General features: G+C 46.2%; 1 protein-coding gene across 2 annotated transcripts; it reads left to right on the top strand.

Moving 5' to 3' along the window:
• The first annotated feature begins 981 nt into the window (after positions 1 to 981).
• On the top strand, positions 982 to 9597 carry LOC140420834 (uncharacterized). Of its 2 annotated transcripts, none has more exons than XM_072504906.1 (2): positions 982 to 1019; positions 8080 to 9597. In XM_072504906.1, exon 2 carries the CDS (start codon positions 8178 to 8180, stop codon positions 9180 to 9182), a length of 1005 nt encoding a protein of 334 aa, XP_072361007.1. In that variant the 5' UTR covers positions 982 to 1019; positions 8080 to 8177; the 3' UTR covers positions 9183 to 9597. The 2 variants fall into 2 exon arrangements, with proteins under 2 accessions (XP_072361007.1, XP_072361008.1); XM_072504907.1 differs by lacking the exon at positions 982 to 1019 and adding an exon at positions 5048 to 5209.
• The last annotated feature ends 2173 nt before the right edge of the window (positions 9598 to 11770 follow it).

The following is an 11770-nucleotide window of genomic DNA, read 5'->3' as shown; positions in this document are numbered from 1 at the left end:
TCAGCACATCTAAGAGCATCAGGGTTCGGTTTTCTGGTCTATACACTGGCGCAGTACAGTACTATTGGAAGGTATAACTGTGGAATGTAAACTATATTTAGCTCTCTAGGGGTTTTTCACAGTAACTTCATTTGAAGCCTACTTGTGACAATAAGCGATTTTCATTTCATTTCATTTCATAGCTGGTGTTTGGGGGGCACGGTAGCACAGTGCTCAGCACTTTTGCTTCACAGCTCCAGGGTCCCATGTTCGATTCCTGGCTTGGGTCACTGTGCGGAGTTTGCACTTTCTCCCCGTGTCTGTGTGGGTTTCCTCCGGGTGCTCCGGATTCCTGCCACACTCCAAAGATGTGCAGGTTAGGTGGATTGGCCATGCTAAATTGCCCTTTGTGTCCAAACAAGGTTTGGTGGGGTTACTGGGTTACGGGGATAGGGTGGAGGTGTGGGCTTAGGTAGGGTGCTCTTTCCAAGGCCCGGTGAAGGCTCGATGGGTCGAATGGCCTCCTTCTGCACTGTAAATTCTACGATCTATGATCCTTTCCTCAGACACGACTAGATCTGCAGTTAACTCCAGCATTTGGGACTTTTATTTCAGAGTCACAGCAGCACCTGCTTTTCCCGAACTGTGAACGGTTGAGAACGAAACAATTATCAAAAGTGTGTGAGATCTCAGAGTGAGTGGGGAAATTATGGGTAAAATCACGCTGTGAAAAGATCGTTCAATCAGCTGAATTATTGCATCTTAGTGTCGAGGTGGAATTTAAATATTCTGTCTGTGGGAAGAAAAGTAACTTGTTCACACGACCTACTGAGACTTAATAGGTTTATATCTTGGCTCTCTGGCATCAACCGTAGTCGGGTGGCAAATATAATTTTCTATTCAACAAAATGGGAACACGGAATTCAATAGGGGGCAGAATGTGCCATATTCTCTTTGAAGAATGGCCTCGCGCATGCGTATTACGGGCTATGCGTGGAACATGCGCAGTGCTGAGCCGTGACCGATGCTGCTCAGAGCGGGTGAGTAAATGTCGAGTGGGGAAATCAAACAGTTAGTGGGTGGGCGAGGAGGAATGGAGCCTGCGAAATGGGCAGGGAAGCTTCATAAAGACATAGTGCAGGCAGCAGACCACAAAGAATCTGGGTTCCGGCCTTCTGTTTGCAGAGGACAGGCGCGAAAAGTCTTGATTTCTCCCTACGCCAGACTCGGGTTAAAGGCCGCCATCTTTATAGGGGCCAACGCACAGCAGGGCGCACGCGCGATCATAATGCTTCAGGCAGCAGCAGGAGACTATGCTGTGAGACTATGTTGTGAATTTCTGGCTAGACTGCCACATGGATTTTGGAAACACCTTTTACAGGGGTTTAAAGGAGAGGATTTAAACACAACTCAAATCAACAGAAATGTTTGGATCCTCTTAATTTCTTCCTGGACTGACTGATTAATTTTGTAAACTTTAGGAAACTCAAACTAACATAAGATCAAAATCACTCGATTCATCAGCATGTGGATATTATTGGGGTCTTAAACATAGAATATACAGTGCAGAAGGAGGCTATTCGGCCCATCGAGTCTGCACCGACCCACTTAAGCCCCCACTTCCACCCTATCCCACTAACCCCATCTAACCTTTTTTTGGTCACTAAGGGCTATTTATTGGTGCTCTTTTTAATGGAATCTCACCAGCGTCGCCAATAATGTTGCCAATCGGCACCGGAGTAATGTTGCCAATTAATAATGATGCTCTTTAGAGTCGCCAGGTATCAAATGATACCACCACAAGGCTTTACCGGATATCGATCATAAGACCACACAACCAGTTAGTCAGTTCAAGTTCAAAGATGGTTTATTTACACACAAGGATTACTTCGACATGCAACACAAAACACTACAAGTTAAACTACACCTAACAACTACAATAACCTATACTTAACTTCAGGGCAACCGGCTCTATGCAGATGGACAAGGCCTTTGTCCGGATCTTGCGTGGCTGATGGAAGTGGCTCTGTTTCTGCTGGGCTCATCCATCTGGTAGCGATTGTTGGTCTTGAACTTGTCTGTCTGGTCGTTATGCTGCACTTGGGTTGGCATAGGCCGGACCCAAGAGAGACCGAGCACATGGCTGTATCTCTTATCCCTCTGGGATCTCGCGTTCTTTGGGGCGGTCCTTAACTTGGACCCAATAATTCGACAGCTTCGATCACTGCCTTCGATTTTAGCCAATAAAGGGGTGGGTGCCTTGATGGCTGGGCGTGTCCTGAGCGGTCATTGACCTTGGCTGTTTGGGCTCCCTGAATAAACGGAGTGGTGCTGCTTAGTCTATATCTGTATTGGTTACCTGAGTACAGTTCTTTTGTTCTGGGGAAATGGGCTATTAGAATGCAAACGAGCAGAGGTTTCGATCGCGTCAGCTATCTGAGTTGCAAATACACACTCAAGCTCTGAGTCTGTCTGAGTATTGGGTTGGCCATAATTTCCATGGTCCTTTGCAGGTGGCCATCTGAGATGGCTACATCCCATTCTCTTGATCCTGAATGCGAAGCGTGGTGGATCACATCTTGATCCCTTATCCATCCCTGGTGTGCCGGTAGGTCCTGGCCTGATTCGATCTGCCAAAATGCATCACCTCACATTTATCTAAATTAAACTCCATCTGCCATTCGTCGGCCCACTGGCCTAATTGATCAAGATCCCGTTGCAATCCTAGATAACCTTCTTCCCTATCCACTGTGCCACCAATCTTGGTGTCATCTGCAAACTTACTAACCATGCCTCCTAAATTCTCATCCAAATCATTAAGATAAATCACAATTAACAGTGGACCCAGCACCGATCCCTGAGGTACACCACTGGTCACAGGCCTCCAGTTTGAAAAACAACCCTCTACAACCACCCTCTGTCTTCTGTCGTCCAGCCAATTTTGAATCCAATTGGCAACCTCACCCTGGATCCCGTGAGCTTTAACCTTCTGCAACAACCTACCATGCGGTACCTTGTCAAAGGCTTTGCTAAAGTGCACTGCCCTCATCTACCTTCTTGGTCACCCCCTCAAAAAACTCTATCAAATTTGTGAGACATGATTTTCCACGCACAAAGCCATGCTGACTGCCCCGAATCAGTCCTTGCCTCTCTAAATGCTTGTAGATCCTGTCTCTCAGAATACCTTCTAGCAACTTACCTACTACAAACGTTAGGCTCACCGGTCTGTAGTTCCCAGGCTTTTCCCTGCTGCCCTTCTTAAACAAGGGCACAACATTCGCCACTCTCCAATCTTCAGGCACCTCACCTGTGGCTGCCGATGATTCAAATATCTCTGTTAGGGGACCCGCAATTTCCTCCCTAGCCTCCCACAACATCCTGGGATACATTTCATCAGGTCCCGGGGATTTATCTACCTTGATGCGCTTTAAGACTTCCAGAACCTCCTCCTCTGTAATATGCACACTTTTCAAGACATCACTATTTATTTCCCTTAGTTTCCTAACATCCATGCATTTCTCCACCGTGAATACCGATGAGAAATATTGCTGGTTTGGCCTCGGACACTCTCCTGAGGGACTCCTACAATGAGCACAGTGCTAGCCACTTGTGCTACCATGCTGCCCTTGAGTGTAATTAGAGAGTTTCAGGTCATCACCACTGATTGTGTAAAACGTCTTCATTGCCCATCACTACTTGCCTTTGAGAAGTTGATGATGATCTGTCTACTTGAACCACTACAGTCCACATGGTGTAGAAACACCTGCAGTGCTGTTAAGGAGGGAGTTCCCGGAGTATGAAAGATGGAGGCTGAGGGGAGATCCCGGTTTATGAAAGATGGAGGCTGAGGGGAGACCTGATTGAGGTTTACAAAATTATAAGAGGTATAGACAAGGTGATTAGTCAGAAGCTTTTTCCCAGCGTGGAAGTTTCAATTCCAAGGGGACACAGATTCAAGGTCAGAGGGGGAACGTTTAGGGGAAATGTGCAGAGAAAGTTTTTCTCACAAAAGATGGTGGGTGCCTGGAACACGTTGCCAGTGGAGGCAGGCATGATAGCAACATTTAAGATGTACCTTGATAGACATATGAACGGGCAAGGGATGGAGGGATGCAGATCGTTTGGGCAATAAGTCGCCAGTCTAAATAAGGAATCTGGATAGGCGCAGGCTTGGTAGGCCAAAGGGCCTGTTCCTGTGCTGTCATGTTCTTTCGGAGCGCAGCTCCTTCACTCACCTGATGAAGGAGCTGTGCTCCGAAAACGAGTGAGTCCAAACAAACCTGTTGGACTTCAACCTGGTGTTGGAAGACTTCTTACTGTGCCCACCCCAGTCCAACGCCGGCATCTCCACATCATGTCATGTTCTTTGACAGTGAAGGAATGGCGGTATTTTTCCCAGTCGGGATGGTGAGTGGCTTGGAGGGGAACGTCCACGCGGTGATGTTCCCATATATCTGCTGCCCTTTCCTTCCAGATGGTTTGGCCTCGGACACTCTCCTGAGGGACTCCTACAATGGTCTTCTGAAGCTGTGGTGACTGACTTACAACAACCAGGGCCGTCTACTTTGGTGCAAAGTATGACTCCAGTCAGTGGAGAGTTTCTTACTGATACCCATTGATTCCAGTTTTACTAGGTCTCCTTGATTCCATAATTCATCAAATGCTGCCTTGATGTCAAGGGCAGTCACCCCCTTGCCCGCCACCTCTCAATTTGAGCTATTTTGTCCATGTTTGAACCAAGGCAACAATGAGGTCAGGAGATGATGGATCCTGGCGCAACCCAAACTCAGTGTCAGTGAACAGGTTATTGCTAAGCAATTGCACTTGATAGTGCTGTGTATCATCCCTTCCATCACTTTACTGATAATCGAAAGTCTAATTTGGCAGGGTGGAATTTGTCCTGCTTTTTGTGTACTGGACATACCTGAGCAATTTTTCATAATGCTTGGTGGATGCCAATGTTATAGCTGTGCTAGAACAGCTTGGCTAGGGGCTGGATGAGTTCTGGGGCACAGGTCTTCAATACTATTACTGAAATATTGTCAGGTCCCATAGCCGTTGGAGTATCACGTATCTTCAGCTCACGTGGAGTGAATTGGCTGAAGACTGGACATGGCGACCTCCGGAGAAGACCAAGAAGGATCATCCAATTGGCACATCTGGCTGAAGATTGTAGTGCATGCTTCAGCCTTGTCATTTGTTCAAGATAACGGGAGTAGAGACAACCCCGGTAACTATAGACCTGTTTTGGGCAAAGTCTTGGAAAGGATTATAAGAGATAGGATTTATAATCATCTAGTAAGGAATAATAAAATTCTTACTGTGCTCACCCAGTCCAACGCCGGCATCTCCACATCAAGGAATAATTTGCTTAGGGATAGTCAACACGGTTTTGTGAAGGGTAGGTCGTGCCTCACAAACCTTATTGAGTTCTTTGAGAAGGTGACCAAACAGGTGGATGAGGGTAAAGCAGTTGATGTGGTGTGTATGGATTTCAGTAAAGTATCTGATAAGGTTCCCCACGGTAGACTATTGCAGAAAATACGGAGGCATGGGATTGAGGGTGATTTAGCGGTTTGGATCAGAAATTGGCTAGCTGTCAGAAGACAGAGGGTGGTGGTTGATGGGAAATGTTCAGCCTGGAGTTCACTAGTGGTATACCACAAGGATCTGTTTTGGGGCCACTGCTGTTTGTTATTTTTATAAATGACCTGGAGGAGGGCATAGAAGGATGGGTGAGTAAATTTGCGGATGACACTAAAGTCAGTGGAGTTGTGGACAGTGCGGAAGGATGTTGCAGGTTACAGAGGGACATAGATAAGCTGCAGAGCTGGGCTGAGAGGTGGCAAATGGAGTTTAATGCAGAAAAGTGTGAGGTGATTCATTTTGGAAGGAGTAACAGGAATACAGAGTACTGGGCTAATGGTAAGATTCTTGGTAGTGTGGACGAGCAGAGAGATCTCGGTGTCCATGTACATAGATCTCTGAAAGTTGCCACCCAGGTTGATAGAGTTGTTAAGAAGGCGTACGGTGTGTTAGCTTTTATTGGTAGAGGGATTGAGTTTCGGAGCCATGCGGTCATGTTGCAGCTGTAGAAAACTCTGCTGCGGCCGCATTTGGAGTATTGCGTGCAGTTCTGGTCGCCGCATTATAGGAAAGATGTGGAAGCACTGGAAAGGGTGCAGAGGAGATTTACCAGGATGTTGGCTGGTATGGAGGGAAGATCTTATGAGGAAAGGCTGAGGGACTTGAGGCTGTTTTTGTTAGACAGAAGAAGGTTAAAAGGTGACTTAATAGAGGCATACAAGATGATCAGAGGATTAGATAGGGTGGACAGTGAGAGCCTTTTTCCTCGGATGGTGATGGCTAGCACGAGGGGACATAGCTTTAAATTGAGGGGAGATAGAAAAAGGACAGATGTCAGAGGTAGGTTCTTTACTCAGAGAGTAGTCGGGGCGTGGAATGCCCTGCCTGCAACAGTAGTGGACTCGCCAACATTAAGGGCATTTAAATGGTCATTGGATAAACATATGGATGATAATGGAATAGTGTAGAGGGCTTTAGATTGGTTTCACAGGTCGGCGCAACATCGAGTGCCGAAGGGCCTGTACTGCGCTGTAATGTTCTATTGTCATTTGCACTAATGTGCTGGGTTCCTCACTCCTTGATAAAATGATATAAACCTCAGGACCCTCCCATCCTCCATAAGGTTTGGTGATCACTCTGTGTCATCATCACACACCTATAATTGCACAGTGACAGCATCCCCACTCCCTGGGGATTTCCTCAACTGGGAGATTTATCTCTGACTCCAAAGCTTCTTATATCGTTCCAGCTGGAGACTCCAGTGAAATTGTTTGAGAAGCGAACATTTTTGATCATTGATCTCCAATTTAGAGTTTTTAGTGCTGTGCTCCATTAACTGTGAGAGGTTCCATGTTTCTGGGGCTGGCGTGACTCTATTGTGGATTTGAATCTCTCTTTCCCTTCTGCCTCCCAAGATCATCTCTCTGCTATTGTCTAACTCCCTCTGTCTCTAAGAATGGGTGTATTTTAACTATGTTTAGTATTTTACTCTAACTTCTGCCAGCTGCCTAAATGAGGTTTTCACTGCTGCCCATCCTCTGACTATGTGCTACCATCTAACCAGCTTTATCTTCTCACATTATCTTTCATAGTCAGGAATTGTTTTTTCAGTGCTCTTGTCTACTTTTCTTATTCTGAGCTTATATTGACAATCAAATTCTGAACCAATTTAATTCCCTGGAATTCATTCTTCAAACCCTGAAAGATGAACCCTGTTTCTCACTCCACAGACACTACCTGGCCTGCTGAGTGTTTCCAGTATTTTCTTCTTTCAAATTTCAGATTTCCAGCATCCACTTTATTTTGATCTTACTTAAAGCAAGGCGGTGTGTGAATTGGAGCTGATGATCATAGAATCATAAAATTTACAGTGCAGAAGGAGGCCATTTGGCCCATCGAGTCTGCACCGGCTCTTTGAAAGAGCACCCTACCCAAGCCCACACCCCCACCCTATCCCCATAACCCAGTAACCCCACCCAACACTAAGGACATTTTGGACACTAAGGGCAATTTAACATAGCCAATCCACCTAACCTGCACACCATTGGACTGCGGGAGGAAACCGGAGCACCCAGAGGAAACCCACGCACACACGGGGAGAACGTGTAGACTCTGCACAGACAGTGACCCAAGCCAGGAATCGAACCTGGGACCCTGGAGCTGTGAAGTTCACATTCACGTGCTACCCTGGTCTTTTTAGCTGGTTGAGGGTTAGCAAAATTCTGTCTGGTTAAGTTCTTGAGATATAAAATCTCTCACCTCCATACCTTGGCTCTCTCATCTCTCGATCCTCACATACAAGGTCTTATGTAGGCCCAGACCAGGTGGCAGGTTCCCTTCTCCGAAGGACATAAAGAACCAGTTGGATTTTTACAACAATCAGCAGCTTTCATGGTCACATTTTCCTCATGCCGGCCCCACAAACTACCAGAACCATTCAGCTCAATTTCAGAATCTTTGTGTTTTTATGGGTTCTCCCTCACTCACCTTTTTCTGTTTCAAATAATTTCACAGGGTATCAGATGCGGAGGATTTGCAGTCGGTAAACTGAAACCAAACATCACATCAGGATCTTACGGCCGCCTAATTTATCATAACCTGAATACCATTGAATGGAAGGAAAAAGCACCATTCACTGTGGGGAGAAACCATACACGTGTTGCGTGTGTAGCAGAGGATTCAGCCAATCATCTGACGTGGCAGGACACAAATGCAATGGGGAGAAACCATGGAAATGTGAGGATTGTGGGAAAGGATTCAATTACCCATCTGACCTGGAAAGACATCGGCGCACTCACACTGGGGAGAGACCGTTCACCTGCTCTGCATGTGGGAAGGAATTCACGCAGTTATCCAACCTGTTGACACACCAGCGAATTCACACTGGGGCGAGTCCATTCACCTGCTCCCAATGTGGGAAGGGATTCACTCATTTCTGCTCCCTGCTGTCTCACCAACAAATTCACACTGGGGAGAGGCTGTTCACCTGCTCAGAGTGTGGGAAAGGATTCACTACCTCATTCCACCTGCTGAGACATCAGCTAGTACATACTGAGGTGAGACCTTTTCATTGTCAAGACTGTGGAAAGTGCTTTAAAAGTTCAGAGAGTCTGATGTTCCATCAACGTGTTCACACTGATGAGAAACCATTCAGGTGCTCTCACTGTGGGACTGGGTTCAGACGTTCATCTGACCTCACTAAACATCGACGCACTCACACTGGAGAGAAACCGTTCACTTGTTCTCTGTGTGGGAATGGCTTCAAGTGGTCATCTGACCTCACTAAGCATCGACGCATTCACACGGGTGAGAGACCGTTCACCTGCTCCGAGTGTGGGAAGAGATTCACTGATTCATCCAACCTGCGCAGACACCAACGACTTCATGCTAATGAGAGACCTTTTAAATGCCCAGACTGCAGGAAGTGCCATAAAAGTTCTGGGAACCTGATGTCTCATCAATGTGTTCACACTAGCGAGAGGCTATTCCAGTGCTCTAACTATGAGATGGGGATCAATGGTCATCTCAATTCTCTGCACATCAGCGCAGTCACACTGAGGAGAGACAGTTCACCTGCTCCCAGAGTGGGAATGGATATATTAATTCATCAAACTTGAAGGCACAACAAGCAGTTCACACTTCGACCATTGCCTGATCCATTGTGGGAAGAGATTCACTCATTAGTCCTGTCTGCTGACAGAGCAGTAATAATAATCTTTATTAGTGTCACAAGTACGCTTACATTAACACTGCAATGAAGTATTCACCTAACAAGCACGTCATTCGGTACTGTGGGAGGAAACCGGAGCACCTGGAGGAAATCCACGCAGACACGGGGAGAACCTGCAGACTCCGCACAGACAGTGCCCTAAGAGTTTGCAAGTATCCACACTGATTGAATTCTGTATTAACTACATCCAGAACTGAACTACCGTCATTGTGGTCTGTACCTGATGTTAATAAACACCAGTCCAGTTATAAGGATAATGTTGTGCATAAAAGCAAAATAAATTAACTTTGTTAAACACATAATGTGTTGAGTCTTCTTTAATATCTCGTACACAAGTTACATATAAATTCAGACCAGGAGTAGGCGCAGATCCCTCGAGCCTGCTCGGCCATTCAATAAGATCATGTCTGATCTGATTGTAATCTCAACTCCACATTCCAACCTACCCCCGATAACCTTTCTCCCCGCTGTTAATCCAGAATCAATCCACCCCTCTGCCTTAAAACATATTCAAAGTATGTGCTTCCACTGCCTTTTCTGGAAAAGAGTTCCAAAGACTGATGACCCTCAAAGGTTCTCCAACTCTTGTCTTCATTGGACAGTGCCTTATTTTTAAACAATGATCCCATGTTCCTCCGACAAGAGGAAACATCCTCTCCACATCCAACTTTTCAATACCCCTCAGAAACGTTTTCTCTTTTTTCATATTACTCTTCTAAACGCCACAGGATACAAGCCTAGCTTGTCCAAACTTTCTTCGTAAGACAACTCCCATTCCAGTCTAGTAAATCTCTGACCTGCTGCCAATCTATCTGCATACTTCCCTAAATAAGGGGGCCAATCTGGTACACTACTCCTGATGTGGTCTCACCAATCCTCTGTACAAGTGAAGCATAAACTCCCTACTATTTTTAAAATCAACTCCGCTTGCAATTTCCGTCACTTCAATAAATTGTTAAAATGTTGAGGCCCCAGCACTGACCTGTGACACACCACTAATTACATCTTGCCACCACAAAATGGCCCATTTAAACCTGCTCATTGCTTCCAGTTAGCTAACTTTCTATTCACACCAATATGTTACCCTAAACCATGGGCTTTTATTTTCTGCTGTAACCTTTAACCTTATGTAATGTCTTCTGGAACTAGAAAAACAGTAAAATCCACACATTCTGTTAATCACATGTTACTTCCTCAAATAACTGTAATAAGTTGGTTCAACATGATTTCCCTTTCACTAAAGCATGAGGATTCCACCGGAATAGCTTGAATTCCTTGAACTTTTCTAAGTGCCCGACCACAACACAATCAATTAGAGCACCTTACATTTTCACTGTGACATACGTAAAGCTAACTGGCCTGTATTTTCCTACTTTCTGTACTGTTTTCAATAAAGGAATTATATGGAACCTTGCTCAGATCTAGGGAGTTTAGGAAAGTTAAAACCAATGCATCAATTATCTCACTGGCCACTTGTTTTAAGAGCCTAGGATGAAGTATACTAGGTCCCAGGGATTTATCAGACCACAGCTCCAGCATTTTCTCAGTGCCACTTCCCTGCTGATGGTAATTTTAGTTGTGTTTTCACATTAGTTCTGTAGCTTCAAATGCAAATGGTCCAGAGAGAAGAAGCAGCAAGAGGAGACCTTCTGGATTTTTTTTCAATTGAGACTGTTCAACTATTGAGTCTGATTACATGATTAAACGGGGGATGATTGAAATTTGCAGTGATGGCAATGATTAATTAGTGTTTAATTGTGGTAGTGTGGCCGAGCAGTCTAATGAGTTGGATTAAGGCTCCAGTCTCTTCTGGAGGCATGGGTTTAAATCCCACCACCTTTTTCTTTTCAAGCACTTCAAGAAGGGTCCTGGGATTCAGCAGATCTCCAACTTCTGTCTCACCTGGGGTTCCTGCTTCCACCTGATGCGCATCATCAGCAGTGTGGTGCTTACCAGATTGGGCCCCAGAAGCCTGCCACTAACATTTCCCACGAGGGTGTGTGTATCTGCGCTGGTGGGTGGTGGGGATAACAGCTGTGCCACGACCATGGTGGCATCCTCTGAGCTCTCATCCGAGGTGTTCTCCTCGGAGCCAGGAGAGAGTGCCACCCGGGATGGGCTGGCGCCATCTGATGGAGGACCTGCGGGAGAATGAACATGTGGGAGGGATGGGTCAGTCAGTAAGGCCAACACTACTCAGGTTTGACAGGTCCTCCGGGTGGAGCCCGGTGGTTCCTCACCTCTGCGACATCCGCCAGCCTCCGGGTGGCTGACCTATCTGTCCTCAGCCTCCCCAGTCACCTCCCACTTCTCGAAGGCGGTGAAGATTCTTATGTCTGGCACTCTTATGCCGATCTGGGTCCTCTCCCGCTGATTGCGGGAGAGTTTTTCCTGAGGAGACACAGACAGGGCATCGTTAGCGACATGCATGGTTCACAGTGGTGGTGGAGGGGCTGTGAAGTAGAGAGGGCTGGG

Source organism: Scyliorhinus torazame, chromosome 5 (assembly GCF_047496885.1).
Source record: "Scyliorhinus torazame isolate Kashiwa2021f chromosome 5, sScyTor2.1, whole genome shotgun sequence".
In the NCBI taxonomy this organism is placed as follows: domain Eukaryota; kingdom Metazoa; phylum Chordata; class Chondrichthyes; order Carcharhiniformes; family Scyliorhinidae; genus Scyliorhinus; species Scyliorhinus torazame.
This window is presented reverse-complemented; position numbering and strand designations above follow the sequence as displayed.